Raw genomic sequence first — 17,882 nt, 5'->3', positions numbered from 1 at the left:
ACTAGAGCCTCTGCTGGTGCAAAACCCAACCAGCTCCCTTCATCCAACGGGAGCTATGCTGAGGTTCACGTCGCCTGAGAAACCAGTTCTGATGGTCTTCGAAAACCTCCCTAGCATTTTAAGCAATAAATTCATTAGATTTTTGCATAATGGTGTCCATCTTCAAGGAGCTGAGGCATGGTCTCCCATGTCTATGAGTTGATAACTCCCAATTTTAGACCAGAAGGGGCATTAATATTCTCTGCTTCACCCTGGTGTGCGATGCAGGTTGTAGAGTAGTCATAAGTGATTCCCAGCAAAGACCTGAGAAATATTTCTACTTGTCCAGCCAGTGCCCGCAGCAGAGTAGTAAGAAGAAAATGCCCCCAGAGTTACAGGCGTAAACTGCAACTCCAGGGACCAGAGGTTGTTGTCTGCTGAATTTGGCAACATGCCCTGCACAGGTATTCTGCTGTTTTAATAAAACCCAGTAACGTCAGTAGGTGCAGTAGATATTTCGTAGCTGTGTAAGGAACAACGGAAAGACAAGAGAGAATGGAGAGCAAATAACAGATGGTAAGGGGGTTGAAATGCTTTATGATGCTTATTCCAGTCTTAAATGAAAAGGATAATAGTAACAGGATATTTAGTACAATCATAGCTAACGGAGCTAGGAAGCCTTCATAAGGGAGAATCCCAAAGAAAAAGACTGCTGATTGCCTAAAATCACTTGAATATTCTTAAATCAGCGAGGCTAAATGAAATTCACCCTTGACTATAGTGCTTAAAAGAGCTGGTGCGAAAAGCCGTTGGTTTATAAAAGCCTCTCCTGTCTTCTAGAGACACTGCGATGGTACATACTCTTCAAATCCCTTGGTGAAAAACACTGCGATTATATGTACCCTTAATGCCATCAGCGACGAGCCCGAGTTGCAACTGCGCGCAGTCGTGCACACACACACAGAGCTGGCTTTTTCTAGTTGTTTGAGCAAAAGGAAGAGTAAGAGTGAAAAGTGACATCGGTTTTGATATGTGACATTAACTTTCAAGCTGATGAAAGGGAGCAACATGTTCTAATTATTATTCCCCTTCAAAATAAGCCACGAGCTCAGACAAAAGAGGAGAGAAAAGGGGGAAAAAAATCCAGGAGAGAAACAGAATCACATTTTCTCACTTATCTAATTAAAGCAAGGTGGGCGAGCGAGAAGGAGAGCTCGCCGTGCTCAGGCAGCGGCACTGCCCCGTTTATTCTGGGAAAGGTGGGAGATGGAGGCGGTCGCTCTGCCGGGCCCATGGGAATTGTCTGTCCCTTCCAGAGGAGAGCTCTCTTCCCAGTGCTAATTCACACTCGGCTTCAGGACATCGTGGTGACTGTCGAACCCTGTGTCCTAATTTAGTGGCACAACTGTTTGCGCCCACGTTTTGCATTGCTTCGTGTTACAGCTGCTTCCAGCGCAGGGAGCATCAGGGACAGCGCTGGTGTGGCCCGCCACTCCGAGGGAAGGTCCTGGCTCTGCTATACACTCCATATATTTTACAACTTTATTTAAACTGCCCTTTAGCGACTCGTACTGCTTCCTGAGCAGCCTGTAGTGGAGATTAACCTCCCCGCCGGGGGTTGTATGGCTCGCCCTCGATATACCCGCTATCCGCATTATTCCCGTGTCCCAATGCCACGTTTCGTCTTGGCTCCCGTGTAAGGTTAAACGCCCCCAACCTTCTTAAAAAAAGCACTTCCTGAAATCAGAGCTTTGCCACCCACTGCCATATGTCCACTGCTCCCTCTCCTACAAGGTACCGTTTAATGACATTAAGATATCTGCAGCCAAGTGCCTGACATTTGTGACTCTGGGGAAGGGGAGCAGCCGTTTTACCTCCTAGAAAGCGCCTTAGAAATGGATTTCAGCAAGGGAAAAGAGAGGAGTGTCGTCTTTTCTGGCGTGGAGGCTGATGAAGCGATCTCAAGCCCTACTCAGCCCCGTGCTGTGCCAGAGGTGACAGCGCAGAGCCACGGACTCACCGCTCACGTGGGATTTTTTCCAGAAGTTGAGCGCTGTCATTGTTCTGTGTCTTTTGCATCACTTTTTTATCTCCAAACAACTGCAGGGTGGCCAGACCTAAACTCTTTGGGCTGTACCTAAAATTGCTGGCCCTGGTGTCAAGGAGGGCTGGTGAGCAGGGGGTGGGAGTCAGCCCGAGACCCTGGTCCTCTCCCTGCTGCCGTGCGGGGTTCAGCTCCCCGTGGGAAGTCACATCCTCGTTTTGACTGAGCTTGCACCAGGCTGACGTGGCTCTCCAACAGGAGAGTGGTGTGAAAAGCTGTTAGGAGGAGAAATCCTCTGTTTTCCTCCTAAATGAAACCTGCTTCTTCACTTTGGGTGCGGAAAGGGAAAGCCCTGGAAGCAGTCCCGGCTGTCAGTGCATCCTCACCTGCCTGGCCAGCCCATTAGCTGGCTCAGGCCACATCCCTGCCCTCCCGTCTCGCTGTACCCTGCCCCATTCCCATCCCTGCTCCTGCTCTGACTTGGTTCTCGGGGACAGGCATGCTGAGAAAGCGAGTGCCAAGTAGCTTCTGGAAGACCGGAGGCATCTGCAGGCCAACAGATGCTGCTGGTGCCCAGCGTTTCTCAGGACCAGTCATATGGACCTCAGGAATATTTATTTGCATCCTGGCCTCAGTCCCAGTTGGGATCTTAGGATGCTGCTGCTCTATGAATATTTATTACAACAGATGATTATCTTTTCTTGCTGCACACCCTTAGTTTGCATCCTGTTTGTGTGCATTGCTTCTCGAGAACCACGTTTTCCTATTACTCTGCTTTTCACTGTACTCTTTTGCTGTGTTGTGATATAACCAATTATATATAAAAAGAATAATCTGGGGATGGACTGTCGGTTTTTCGATTGCAGTTTTCTCTCTTGGGGTTTTGTTCTCCTTTAAGCCGCGTTCAGTGACAGACAGCTTCATTTGCTTGGATGTCCTTTGCCCTCCGAGGTTTAATGTATTTATTTAGAAGATGAAACTTAACTGTCAGTATTTGTGTAGCACCCTCTGGAGTCTGACTTCCCCCAAATCTAGAAGTACATGATTTGTTTCACCAATAAATAAACCCTATTAATTAAAAGATTTTTAGCAAATTGGCTGATATTATTCAGTGTCTGCCATAGCAGTTATTGAAATCCACCCTATTTACCGGCTTTTGTTTCACATTTACAGTGCCAGAAAAGACTTGTTTTGGAGTTGGTTTACCATACTTGCATTTCAAGGTTAATTTAGAAAATTCAAAAGCTGACTCCATGTCTCCAGTACCCAAGGTGTTATATTCAGCCTGAGTTCAGAATGAGTTTTTATTTCAAAAATCCCTCCATACAGTGCTATATATCAAGAGTTGCCACCTTTTGAAGATTATTTTCAGTTCCCTGGGTCGGAGAGCACTGAGGGCTGCGTTGTCTCTGTCCCACCCGATGACTAAGCAGGGTTTGTATGCAGCATCCATGACAAGCGCCGTACCAGGTTGGGTGACGGGACGGTTTGCAGGGAAGGAGGCAGAGATGCCGAGCGTCTGAACTCCGGCACGGAGGACGCAGTGTGTTATTATTTCCCCCCCCCGTAGTACGCCGCGGAGTTGCTGGCAGTCGTGCGCCTCCCCTTCATCCATCCCAGCTATCTGCTAAACGTTGTTGACAACGAGGAGTTGATAAAGTCTTCGGAGGCTTGCCGGGATCTAGTGAATGAAGCCAAACGTTATCACATGCTGCCACACGCCCGACAAGAGATGCAGACGCCAAGGACCCGGCCCAGGCTCTCTGCAGGTAAAACAAAACTTTGTTCAGTGACACCAGCTCTCTGGTCCAGCAGTTCCCAGCGTGGCCAGGACGTGCCCAGTGATGGGGCGTGGACCTGGGCTCCTTCCCTTGGCTCCTTCTCAGAGGTGATATTTCAAGCTCAATTTTCCATTTCTGCTTTGCTCGAGTGTTTAGGAGCCTCTCACAATGGGTGTTTAGATGTACGCTCCTGAAATTAGATTTTAAGGAGCCTAATTTTTAGGAATTACTAGCTTTGGCAGAGACTGTGACAGGCACCCGTTGTCCTGAAAGTGAGCCCCTTGCCCTCCGAGCCTCAGTTTCTCTAGCTGCAAAAATAGGTGAATAATTTGCTACTTTGCCATTCAGCCTCTTGCAGGAGGATAGGACTAATATTCATAAAACAGCTTCACTTTCACAGCCCTATGTAAATATGTTATTTTCATACCGTGAGTCTTACAGTACCAGTGCAGGCTGGTGGCTGCCTCCTGAACAAATTGATCACACATGATATATTCCCTTTTAAAAACCCAGCAGCTATGGAGAACCATACCGCTTCAAGAAGTTTCTCACCTGAGGAATGCATGCATTTTTCTTTTTGGAAAAATAAATGAAAAAACCCCAAGTGCCCAACTCACCAGCAGAGCCCGTATCATGGTAGTGTGAGAAATATCCTAAATCTTTGCTGAACAGAGAGTGGTACAAGTGTCATGTAGGAACACCACATCCAAGAAGGAGTCAGATGAAACAGGTGAATTGTTTTAACATGCTCCCTGTATTTCTGCCTCCCATAAGTACAATCACAAAGCCAGGAAAAACTTTCTGTCACTGCCACTAATGCTAATGTGGCACAGAGCTGGCATGTCAAACCACGGCATTTGCAGCTTCTGGAGACTGCCTCATCAAGGCACCTTTCAGAAGGATGAAGTGTAGAGGACTTTCAATAACAATCTACCCTAAAAAGTCTTTCATTGAAGACAACTAATGGTGTGATGTTTGAAGAGATTTTTGAAAAGTGCTTATTTTATGTATATAAAATTGTAGGTGTAATATGAACCATTTCCAGAAGCTTGTTGATGAGGGAAAAGTGATTCTCTCGGGGTAAGAGAGGGTGATTATAGTTTTTTAGGTCAGAGTCTAATTATATAGAATCATGTTATTTTGCATATCAACGGCATTCATGTAGGCACAAAGGATCTCTAAACACCCTTTGTGGACTCGCTGCAGCATGTCACATGCCCTCTCGAGGTCATTGATTATAATCAAGTTATGTCTTACACAGGTGATTAGATTTTCTGGTATGGCGCAAAAATAATGATCTCTGAGAAATATTTATTTAAAACTGTACAGCACTTTAGCTTAATAACTTTTAAGAGAGTAACCTTGCTTGAATGACACAAATATATTTTTTTGAAAACGCTAATGAAGAATGACGATAATCCATTACTCTGAAGACACATTTCTCTCCGCCGCAGCTCCTAATCACTCTTGCTGGCAATCTCACTTCCGTGCTTCTGACCCCCCGCCTGTGCACACTTACCGCTAGGCTGGGCACCGTAACACATCACAGCAACAGGTTTGGCCATGAGCACGGCTCCCGAAATGGCGATTCCTTCCAGCTCATGGCCTTATGGTCCTGCTTCTGAGCCTACCTCTCCCGGCAACAAGTTGCACTTGGGCTTACAATTGCTGTGGAAAGATTTTTGACACTTCTGCTAAATGCTAAATCCAAACCATCCCCAGCGCTTGACTCTTGGAGCCAGAAAATGGCCCAGAGTTAAACTGCAACTCATCACTGCGGGATAATGAGTCTGGAGTAACGCACAGATCAGATTTGACTCAGCTCTGGCTGTAAAGTGAAAATAAAAACTCTGAAATGTGGATTGCAAAAGTTTTGTCCATTTGCACGAACAGACAATTTGGCTTGTTGCACACCCTGCGTGTTATGGGCTTGGGGAAGCTGTTCAAGCACAGATAAATCTCAATTAATTACTACATTAGGGCAGGGACTATCTCTGTCATGTTTCCTAGCACCTAGTACACAAAGACCTTGATCCATGGCTTGAGCATGTGTTATCTACATCTGGAAAACCTGCTTTCTCTGGGAAAAGCACAAAAAAATACCACAAGAAAATGGTCTGTTAATAGAGCATATGGAGGATGAAGAACCATATCTGTAGCCTAATTGTTGTCCAGATAGTAGCTTTTAGTGGGAGAACACATTCTTCAGGTTAAACTCCAAACATACTTTCCCTGGATAATGGCCACGCTCCAAAGCTATCACTATCCGTGACAAAATTCCCATTTTCTTTAGTGAAACAGGAATTTGGTACATGCAGGTTTCACCCAAAGACTGTTGAAGTCAACGGGCATCTTTACATGGAAAGACCTTTTTATTTCTTTCCCCCTCAAATTTTTCCCAAATGGCACGCGCCCTCCCAAGTTCTCTCAGGCACATTCATAGTGTCGTTCCTCACCCACATGCACACTCCCTTTTTTCTCGCCCTTCCTGGTTTGATTGCAGTCTAAAACAGATTTATATATGGTACATTAAAATTACTCTGCTGAGTATTTTTTGATAGGCTCCTGCCTGGTTGAGAGATGTCACTTTTTTATAATATTGTTTTTCTTACTTGAATCCTAGGTGTAGCTGAGGTAATAGTCTTAGTTGGGGGTCGTCAGATGATTGGCATGAATCAACGCGCTTTAACAGCAGTCACTTGCTTAAATCCTCAAAACAACAAGTGGTACCCGTTGGCCAGCCTGCCCTTCTATGATCGAGAGTTTTTCAGTGTGGTCAGCGCTGGAGACAACATCTATCTCTCAGGTAAGCAGCAGATTTCATACAATCACAGAAAGGTTTGAGTCAGAAGGGACCTTTAAAGATCACCTAGTCCAACACCCCTGCCCTGGGCAGGGACATTTTCCACTAGATCAGGTTGCCCATCCAACCTGACCTTGAACATTTCTAGGGATGGGGCATCCACAACTTCTCTGGGCAACCAATGTCTCACCACCTTCATCAAAAAAATTCTCCCTTATGTCCGATCTAAATCTACTCTCTTTCAGTTTAAAACTGTTTCCTCTGGTCCTTTCACTACAGGCCCTGGTAAAAAGCTTCTCCCCATCTTTCTTATAAGCCCCCTTTATATATTGAAAGGCCGCAGTAAGGTCTTCCTGGAGCCTTCTCTTCTCCAGGCTGAACAACCACAACTCTGTCAGCCTGTCCTCATAGGAGAGGTATTCCAACACTCTGACTGTACTTGTGGCCTCTTCTGGACTTGGTCCACCAGCTCCATGTCTGTCTTGTACAGGGGACCTCAGAGCTGGATGCAGTACTGCAGGTGGGATCTCACGAGAGCGGAGTAGAGGGCGAGAATCCCCTCCCTTGACCTGCTGGCCACACTTTTTTTTGATGCAGCCCAGGACATTGTTGGCTTTCTGGACTGCGAGTGCACATTGCTGGCTCATGGCAAGTTTTTCATCCACCAGTATCCCCCAAGTCCTTCTCCACATGGCTGCTCTCAATCCATTCGTCCCCCAGATTTACTAGGCTGGGAGAAAAGTTGCCACCTTACAATGTAGGCAGCCCAAACAAAAGAGTACGTGCAGGATTTTTACCCAGCTGCTCCTGGGGAAAAAATAAAAGACAAGTGGGAGGGAGGTTGGGAGAGGAGGATTTCCCTGCTTTTAGCATTCTTCATTTCTATGCAGCGTTAACATTCTCTCATAGCAGTTAACTGCAATATTTTGCAGTTGCAACGTGAAGAAAACAGGTCTGACAACCATCGAGCATGCAAAGAGGTTTCACTGCCATAGAAACACAATTTAAAATACTGGCTGTAGTTGAGTCTAAATGGTGGGTTATGGAATTTGAGACAGACAGGCTGAACTGCTGAATATGTGACCTACACTTACAGTATTTGCTTACAGGAGCGTTCACGTTTTGTACTTGTTGTTGAGACCTCTCTTTTTGACAGTAGTCACTCGCCCTGTAATCTTCTTAGTTTCGATGAAACTGAGACCACACTCCTTAAAAGGCTCTAACTCCCAAAGTAGCTGTCTGCACTGCGCCCGTCGCATCACGGTGTCTGGTTTTTTGTACTCTGGTGGTACCTCTGCTTGGCTGGGGGGGGAAAAGCAATTCCCACCAGGCGATGCAAGGATGCTCTGATGGCAGCTGAGTGGAGGTTTGATGATGTAAAGAGGAGCCTGGGCAGGGAGGTGCGGATGTGTGCCATCCGAGGATATAGTTGGGAGTGCGGATGCACCAGGCACTACCAGTATGGGATTACAGCTGTTGCCTTTCCCTTGCCGAGTTCCCTCACTGCATTTTCTGCAGTAAATTGCTGCCTGTGCTGTTAAATTCCATTAATACTGCATAGAGGCCCTAAGGATTGATTGGAATTTATTTCTTGATGGTTTTTTGCCCGTGCTTGTTTTGCTGCTGGAGCGAAAGCGTTCTGCGGAGACTCTTGTGAGATGTTGACTTTTAGTTATTCTTAGCTGAGCTACTTTCCAGTATGTAGAGCCATTTTAGGCTGTGTCATACCTGCCAACAAAAGGTGTTGAATCCTAAATTCAAAGCTAATGTCAGCTCTTTCCCTTGAATCGGGATGAGTTACCTGATTGTATTCAGTGGCTACAGTAGGAGAGCTGAAAGTCCTTCATGGCTGGAAACCTAGCTGAGTGTCGACAGGTATTTTGCTTTGCTCAAACTTAGAAGGCACAGGAGAGAGGGAAGGGGAACCGACAGAAGTGGGAAGGAGTCCGTGGAAGCTCCAAGCACAGGACTCAGCGTAGCATGGGTTTGGAGAGCACAATACCAAGGCGGAAGCCTGGTTTTCTCATTAAACCACAGAACCGAGCCTAGTTTCTTTTCCTGGCTCGACCACTGACTCCTGGTGTGGTCTCAAATAAATCATTTTACCTCTTTATGCTTCAAAATGGGGATAGTAAGACACCCACTCAGTGGCTACCTTGGAAGCTCCAGTCAGAAGTTAAAAAATGACCAATGTAAATATTTCACTGGAGCATCTTGAACTGTTTTACAGGAGTGGTACAGCTGGTTCTTTCCTTTATCAGCAGATGAAAATAAATAAGAAATTTGTCCCTGAAAACTAGGCATTAAGCCTACAGTGCAAGCACTGACTTTATTCTGCCCGTGTGTGTTGCTTCAATCCATCACTGTATGAAGCATTTTAGATTTTAGACTGGCCTGTGTCTTGCAAGCCAAGATAGGCTCTGCCTCCTGACGCCTTCTTGTAAGTGTTGCAGTAATTTAATAGACTGGAAGTTATTTATGAACATTGGAAAGGGTCTATCCCCTTATGTACATGTCCCTCGTAGTCTGACATCTTGATTTCTTCATGTCATCTTATGAAAAAAAAAAAAAAAACAGCCTTTGGGGCACATGAATAAATGACACAGATATGCATCATCGGAACAGATGCTCAGTATTGAGGGTGATTTATTTTAATTAGTCAAATGTCATTTGAAGAGTTTTTACTTTGTAACTGGCTTTGATTGCTGTGTGCAAAGCTGCTGCCATTCCAGGATCTCACGTAATTCTCCCCTTTTCTTTCCCTCACCCGTGCGTCGGTGCCAGGCGGCATGGAATCGGGTGTCACTCTCGCTGATGTCTGGTGTTACATGTCCTTGCTGGATAACTGGAACCTCGTGTCCCGCATGACAGTCCCAAGGTGTCGACATAACAGTCTGGTGTACGATGGGAAAATTTATACCATTGGAGGGGTCGGTGTCGCAGGCAATGTCGACCATGTGGAAAGGTAAAAAAAACCAAACCCAAAACCCATGCTGTTTGTTGGAGCTTTTTCTTCATGCTATGCTAAAGGACCGTTTCCCTTTTTAAAGGACACATCGAATGGGCTGTATGTGTTAAAATAAGCTTTTATAATAGCTAAGAAAGGAGGAAACTATGCAGGATTAGATTTCTTTTTAAAGCTTCAGTGGAAAGCATTGTTTCAAAACCAAAGACGAAAGCTGCCAGTTTGTTTGCCGGTTTGCTCAGAGAAGGGAAGAGAGGAATTAAGCTTCTTTGGACACTTTACACAGATTATACAATGAACTAATAAACTTCCTTTGAATTTAGTACTGATTAAAGTCTTTACAGATCACAATAATCCTTTTTCTTTTCCCTTTTTTTTTTTTTAAACCCAAAATAAAGCAACAGCAAAGTAGGTTTCTCACATGCGCTCTCCTGGTAAAACACTTCAGCCTTGACCTGGCTGGAAGGAAAATCCTCCCTTTGGTGGTCTTGGCCTGGGAGCTGCCAAGCTCTGAGTAAAACAACCGATAAATGAAAACAGTTTTGAATTCCTGGCTGAGAGGGGCTGAATAAAGATGGGAGAGAATGGAAATTTCTCTTTTCAAGAGGACTCCAGATATAAAAGTTTTCCTTTGCTCTCATGGAACCTAAAAAAAAGGAACAAAAGCACAAAAGAAACATTTCACAAAGTAGAATTCCAAAACCAACTAATTTCACGTCAACCATAACATTCAATAAAACCATAAATTTTATATGCATATCAATGTTTTCATTAAAATATAGAAACTACTTTGAAATGCAGTATATAAGAATATTCCATTCCAGAAGGATCAATACAGCCCTGGCCTTACCCAAACACTTAAAAATGCATCGTGACAATAGATTAATGATACATTTTTTGTGAAATGTTTTTCCTTAGTGAATCTGGCAACCAAAAATAAGAGGGTTTTTCTCTTCCTGTGAATTTTCAGTGCTGAATGTGAATACTTCTTCAGCAACATTTTGAAGCAGGCAATTCCCAGTAAAAGTTGCCTTAATAGATGAGCCAAAAAAATGGATAGGTCATTAAGAAAGATTTGCAAAATAAATTAAAAAAGAACATTTTTCAAAAGGTTAGGATTAAAGATGCTTTAAATCTATTAATTCTTGATTTTAGTGCTGCAACATTTATGTTCCATTTATGCAGGGGGTGTTTATTTTTTCATTTAAGTAGATACCATAAATACCAAAACCTGTATTAAAAGTTTAAATAATGTTTCAAAAAGTCAAACAGAGGAAATGAGGAAATGCCAAAAAATCAAGTTTCCTACTGCCAATCTACTCTTTGGTACAATCTTTAATCGTGCGATCACATCTTTTTTTCCCAAATGATTTCTGCCTAGTTCAGTTCATGGGACAGACCAGTTTGGGGAATGTATGCATGGTCAGGGAGATCCTGTCTGGTGCTGAGTGACCACCATTCTCATACAGTTTTGTGTTTCTCCATGTTCACACATTTGACACTATTTTGCTTACGAGACAAGGATTTGGCAAAAGGAAAGGACGTGTGCTGTGGGACAAGGTCAGCAGGTAGCCTTCCCTCCCAGCCCGGGCGCGGGCTGAAGAACTGATGTTGGTGATGATGCTATCAGCAAGTCAGGGAAATGCAGACAGTGAGGAAAGAATGATAAATCATAGCAGTGAAGGCAACATGGGAGCGTTGCTTCCCTCCTGACTCCGAGCTTAAGGTGGGCACTGCCCTTGGGACTTGCTTTGAGGAAATTCTCACCCATTTATGCAGATTTTTTTTTTCTGAGTTCATAGAAATTACGCTGTTGTGGATAGGTGTCTTGATAGATGTCATTGATTCAATGATCTCTTTTAATTTTTCCCAGTCTCATTTCTTTCTCTGCTCTGATTCTCATCGTCTCTCCTTAACAAAGCATCCAGAACATTGGTCAGTCGAATGAACCCCAAATCAAGCAAAGGCTCCCCCTCACCTTCCTTCGCATCTCAGTCATCCAGGCCCTCGCCACAAGTGACATTGCAGCCTGCAAAGTCACGCTCAGGCCCTCGGCGTACCCTGCGTGGCTCCGTGAGAGCAGCCGTGCTGGTTTTCGGTCGGAACAAGCCCACCAAGAGACTTCTGTGTGGGAAAGGGAGCAGATTTCCTCCCTATCATTTCAGCGCACACTGTCTCAATAAGGATGTCCTGTCATGGGGATTTGCTAAACCCGTGGTTATAATTAATCTGCTATTGTCTATCAAGTGTCTTGTGAGACACAGCCATGGAAAAACATGGCCTCTTTTGGGTTATGCCAAGAAATGAGAGAGGTTTGGGGATGTTTCTTTTTTTATTCTTCATATTAAAATGACAGTGAGGATGGATGCCAGCAAAGCATGGCATGGCTGAAGCTGCGCATTTTGGAAAGGACGTTTCAGGTTCTGCTGTTAGAAATGCAGGTGAGAAAAAGCCGATCCTCGTAGCTGTACGGAGCAAAGTCAGGCCTTTTCAGACAAAAGCATTTCCCATTGGGCCCGGCAACTAATTTGGGCAAGTGTTCAGGAATTTAAATCACTGCACTCACTTTTGCAAACAATGAGGCTTTCTGAATTTGGGTTGCAACTTTTAAAAAAACACACATTAAAATACAAAGTAAAGCCACTTCAATTGTTCAGTTATCTGTTGCCTTATGTGCAGTTAATACTCCCTTCTTGACTGTGCCCTCTGTTTCTTTTTTGCCCCCCCATCAAGAGCTACAAGCGACCAGATTTCTCTCACCGTACTTCTGTGTGGGCTGCACATTGTTCTTCAAATATTGTGTTGCTTTGGATGAGACACTGAGATACCATCCCTCAGGAGGGGGGAAACCTCTCTGTCATTCCAGCGAGTCTTACAAAAGCACTGTATTAAAATCATAAAAAAGTTACATGATCACATGCTCCAAGCCAGGTGATGCCAAAAATTACATTTACCTCTGAGGTTAACGTTGTTCCCTTCAGCGTTGAATTTCAGGGTCATGTGCTCTTGGATTTTGGATTCTTTTTCACCCCAAAGGAGGCTTCTGAGGTTATAGCCCACCCAGACGGACTGTGCACCAGTGTGAAGGGCAATGCACTGGACACCCTCCCTTGCGGGCCACCTGCCACCTCCCCTCGTGCACATACAGCTTATCTGTCCTGACCACGTTTCGCTTTCTGCTTGCTCGGTTAGCTCAAGCGTGACCATGCCCAGCTTTGGCCATGTTTCCATGCGTTTCACTGGCGTGGTGGAGGACACGTCTGCTGTCCAAAGTGACATACCCTGACCTCACCAGTTAGCAGCCCCAGAGCATGGAGACTACAGGGTGTCTCGCCGCAGCAGGTCTTTGAAGATGGAGAAAATAACATTTTCTCCCTGTTTCCTTCTTGTTCTCCACCTGTTTTTCCTGGAATTCTTGTACTATTTCATGTTAAATGGGTAAAATCTTACAAAGATGTTTTTATTGCATTTTGTTTGTTAAAAACAGATGTCAGACCGTAGTAGCTATACATGCTGCCGCCTGACTGCACCTCATACATCTGCTCACCATCAGAAAGCATTAAAGCAAGAAGGGACCACTGGCCTCCCAGTGATTTATGGCATCGGCTCCTGTGCTCCTCTCTCCATGCATTTGGCTGTGTCACTGGTGCCAAAGGGTGCAGCCTCAACCAGAAATTCTGCTGCCACTTAAATCAGTGGGTGTTTGCCCATCCACTTCAACAGGGCTGAGATTTTTTTTACCCTTTATCTGCCATTTTTCTGTAAAAAGGCAGTAAAAATTCCGGCTAGATGGATAATATTACGGGACTATCACAAACAGACGAGTAGGAGTCATTCATTACTCATCTTAAAACAATATGCATGTGCCAGAGGGTCTGAGTTATAAGTCCATTTTTGGGGCTGTACATGGGTATGTGTTCAGGGAGAGTTATGTTTTTGGAATGAGTGTTTAGGGAAATAACAGCGCGGCTGCAGTTCTCCATCAAGCCCCTCTGGCAAGTTTCTGCGTGACAGGGAGCGAGTCATTAGGTGTTGGGCGAGAGGGTATTACACTTTCTGTCTTCTTCTGAGATATGAGTTGAGTTGGGAGGCGGCGAAATGAAGTGGATCCACGAACTAGGTTTTTAGATAATGGATGGGCCCTGTAATATATGCAATTTGAGAGCCGAGAAGACTGCGTATGCTGACAAGACAATGTATGTGACTAAAAGTGTGGAAATGTGGGTGCTTTGTGGTTATTATCTGTTTGAAGGACAGAAGAAGATGAATCCCCTTGACCTGACAGCACTTTTACAATAGGGTTGTCTAAAATTGGGAGATTACTTCGGCTGGCAGTGTGTACTTGGAAGACAGTCTAAAATATTCAATGTAAAGAATAAGCTTTATAAGCTTTAGAAACTGCTTCAGAACCTACTGGTTTATTGACATCTTAAGAAAATTAAATATATAGCCTTGTCCAAGGATAGTTTCTTAAGCCCCTCAGAGCAGTCAGAAGAAAATAAAAAAGGCAAAAAATAGTAATCCATTAATGTGATTTTAAACAACATGTGAATCATCTGAAGAGCAGATCAATATGACACTGTACAACTTTATTTTAAATAGCAGCTTTCCTGCAAACAGAATTAAATAATGTATAAGAAACTGGAGGGTACATGTCTGTAAGCGGCTGACTATGATGTAAGAATTTTATAATGTGAATAAATGAAGATACTCATAAGGCTGTTTAACCTAGAAGGACAGAAATTAAGAGACTGAGGAGAAAAAAAATACTGTTTTCAGGTACCAAAGAGATCAAAAGTCAAGAAGGCAGAGAAGCAAACAAGCAGAGCTTGAAATGAAGGAGTTTCTGCTGTTAATATTGAGGTGGTAGGGAAGGAGCAAGAAAGGAGACATTGAACAAAATGAGTGACGCAAGAGGAGGATCAGGCACACAGATGAAATCCTGAGAGTGGAGAGCTGTGAAACCCAGCGAGGTTATTTCTGCCTGTGCTCCCTTCAAGCCTGGGCTGTATTTTCTGCTGAGTTCTGATCATTTGCCATATCATGGTATATAAATAATACATAAACCAGAGGATAGTGACTGCACAAGGGTCAGGTGAGACGACAGTGCTCGGTGCACGTGAAGTGCCACGCATGGAAAGCCTGATGTCCGCAGCACAGCAGGGCCATGGACCGCGGGGTGGCAGGGACTGCGCTGGGGGCAAAGGCGTGCAAGGGCAGCCGTGTAAAACCACACGTGAGTCCGTAGCATGCGAGGACTGCAAAACCAGGCGTCAGTCGTGTGAAAGGAGATGTCCTTGAAGTTTCCGGTTCAGCAAATTGGATGGGTTTGCTAGGCCCGTAGCCAAGGACCGGCATGGACACTCCGGGACTGGAGGGAGCAGTGGAGGAGAGGGAAGAAAAACCTTTCCTTGGCTCAAAGCCAGCTCCCATTAAGTTTCCGTCTATGGCTTCAAACAGGGGAATCAAATGCAAAGCTTGACTAATGGAAAGAGATCAAAGTGATTATTCTTTAAATCAGTTCCCTCCCCACTGGCCCTTGAGCAGAGCCGGTGTTAAAGGCAGCCGAGGAGCCCCGCTAGCACTGGTGGTGGTGGAGTGATGGCAACGCTGGAGATGACGCGACAGATGGAAATGCCCTAGGGCAGAGAGGTAAAGCAGGTGTCATTATTTCCTGTCCTGGAAGGTTACAAAGATTCAACTTTATTCATTTTTAAATCAATTTAGTTAATCTGGTGCAAATCCTTGTGTGAACACAGTAAGAGCCGATTTGAGATACACCAAAACGGTGGAAACCTGCTGCCTTGCAGTGGGAGACTTAAGAAGCTTAGACTACTTAGTTTATTCCATGGAAGGTGACGAGGTGACTTTATTGTTTTCCACAAGTCCATACATAGAAGAGAGAGATTTGATAGCGGACAGCTTTGTAATCCAACAGAAAAAAACCTTATTTCTAGTGGGTGGGACCTGAAGCAAAACAGAGACTAGAAACCAGGTCTACAGTTTTGCAAGGAGGGAATGAACCAGAGGAATAAATTCCCGGGGGATGGAGGGACTTGATGAACAGGTATCAGGAGGCCTTGAAGGCACCAGTTTCTCTTCTTTGGCCCCAGGGTTAAGTTAGGCACTTAAGAGGGTTGCTTCACTGAGCAGCCTGTGTGAAACCCACGTTAGATGTCTGTGTTAGGTGGACAAGGACGGGCTTCCACCTGCTTTATGGTTCACTGATTTTTTAAAACAAATGACCCTCAGGACAGGACTGGTTTTTTAAGCTGCCCCACTTTCACCTATATCCAGTACATTTGCAGCCTTTGGCTTTGAGCAGATGAAGTGCAACTGGTCATTTCTGGTTTCCCGGTGGCAGACGAAGGAGGGCACAAGACTGAAAGATCAGTTCTGTCATCGTATAGCATAAACATAGAGCAGCGAAAAATTTGACCTAGGGTACCTGAGGTCCCAATAGTGAAATTCATCCAGAAAAGGGACTATTGTCTTTTTTAATTTGAACCCTTCTCCAGTATTCCTATAGACATGGTCCTCCACCACACCTGAGTCCCAGCAAATGTGAAGGGCGTAAGCCTTCCTTCCTGAAAACTCATTAGGCTGATCAGGAAGTCATTGGCAGGAACGTATCAGTCTTGGGAACTGTGGTCTGCCAGGTACTTCTGCCCGTACCGCAGAAGGCAGCACGGCTGCTCACCGTCCCGTCTCAGACCACTCTGGCCACAAACCTTCCTGAAGTTTGGACTAACAGTGGTGCTAAGTCACAGTGGATGGTGTGAGACAATACGTATCAGGTGACAGATATCATTTATATCTTAGAAGGAACTAGAAAGGCACATTAGATGAGTTCTCAGCTCTATTTCTTTGCCTAGTTTCTAACCAATTCTAACCAATGTCTTAACCAGTGTTTATTATACAATAAGACATCAACAATTAAATTACCAAGCCCCAAATGACTACAGTTAGCAAAGCGTAACCCAAAAGCAGTGTGTGAAACTTTATATTATGTGACATTTTTGCATATCTGCTAGGACGGGCTGAGTGCTGCCCCGAGTGCTGTGGGCAAATGCAGGAGATGCAGCATCTGGTGCCTTACCTGGAGGAACTGCTTGTGCAATCAAACACGCATCTGCAGGCGGGTTTGGTACCAAATGTTAAGAATCAGCCCAATATAGGTGTGTTGCCTCGAATGCTCCCAGCACCATGTTGTTTAATCTCGTTATATTTCTCCCCTTTGATCACTTTGTTGTAGATGAATTTAATTTCTCAGTAACTAATTTAGAGCATTGTACAAGGCAGTTCTCCATGCTCATTATAAGGGACTTTCCTTGTCTTTTTTAGTTAAAGTTTGCCTCCCTCTTGCTTTTGCTTCATTTTATGAGTGTGTTAATTACTTTCAGTTATATTACTTGGAAACTCATTAATGCATTTTCATTAAGCACATTATTTTGTGCTGTTTCTACCATTTATATCTTTTGCGCCTTTTATTTTCCCCAAGTTTGGGCAGTGAGAATTTGATGGACATGTTGCAAAGGGAGAGTTCCCCGTCACTAAATCTTTTTTTACAGATGGATTCATGGCCATGGATTCATTTCATGTTTGCATATTGCATATCACTAATATTAAGAGCAAAAGCCCTGAATGGGTGATAAGGGCTTCTGTTCTTGCAGTAAACAATTCTGAATAATCACTATGCAGGAAACTCCTATTTGACTGAATGCGCCATTACATGGAAATATAGAAGCCTAAAAATCACATTATTTTCCACTGTCTCCAGGACTCATTTTAGAGCAGCTATTTGGATCACTGCCACATTATCTTTAAAAAAATTGACATCTGTACTTGTGACATTGTCTAAAATGAATCTTCATCCATGGATTATTAACTGCACATCCCTTATGGTCAATGGCTTAATTAAATCAGATACTGATGACCTTAAAACTAATTTAGCACTTTCATGCATACTCTTTTCTGTTTGCTTCATGTCAAATATGGACGCAATGGTGAAATCTTATTCCAGCATTAACGTTTGCGGCGTACTGCAATGAAGCACAGTAGTTAGGTTTGCACAATGAAAATTAAATGGAAGCAACTTATTCTGGCACAAAGTGTGTGTCGCTGGTCAGTTAACTAGGGTAAAAAGAGCTATCGTGTTACATTATGTTGCAGGTGAGATGTGTTCCACAAGCTGAACAACTGAAGTATATTAACAGTTGCCTGCTTGCGGTTGCTGTTGGATATCACTGCACTGATTTGCAAGAATAATCTCATTGTATACTCATTAATAGAAATTAATTAGTGGAAGAC

General features: G+C 44.2%; 1 protein-coding gene across 7 annotated transcripts in view; it reads left to right on the top strand.

Annotated features, from left to right (window-relative positions):
* KLHL29 (kelch like family member 29) overlaps positions 1-17,882 on the top strand; it is a 412,753-nt gene that overhangs the window by 372,084 nt on the left and 22,787 nt on the right. For all 7 annotated transcript variants that reach the window (XM_075750512.1, XM_075750509.1, XM_075750508.1 and 4 more), the window contains 3 exons: positions 3,594-3,792; positions 6,428-6,610; positions 9,392-9,572. In XM_075750512.1, coding sequence (XP_075606627.1) covers positions 3,594-3,792; positions 6,428-6,610; positions 9,392-9,572 — 563 coding nt within the window. The remainder of the gene's footprint in view (positions 1-3,593; positions 3,793-6,427; positions 6,611-9,391; positions 9,573-17,882) is intronic.

This window comes from Balearica regulorum, chromosome 3 (assembly GCF_011004875.1).
Source record: "Balearica regulorum gibbericeps isolate bBalReg1 chromosome 3, bBalReg1.pri, whole genome shotgun sequence".
In the NCBI taxonomy this organism is placed as follows: domain Eukaryota; kingdom Metazoa; phylum Chordata; class Aves; order Gruiformes; family Gruidae; genus Balearica; species Balearica regulorum.
The sequence above is the reverse complement of the archived record's forward strand: the minus strand, read 5'-3'. Positions and strand labels throughout refer to the sequence as shown.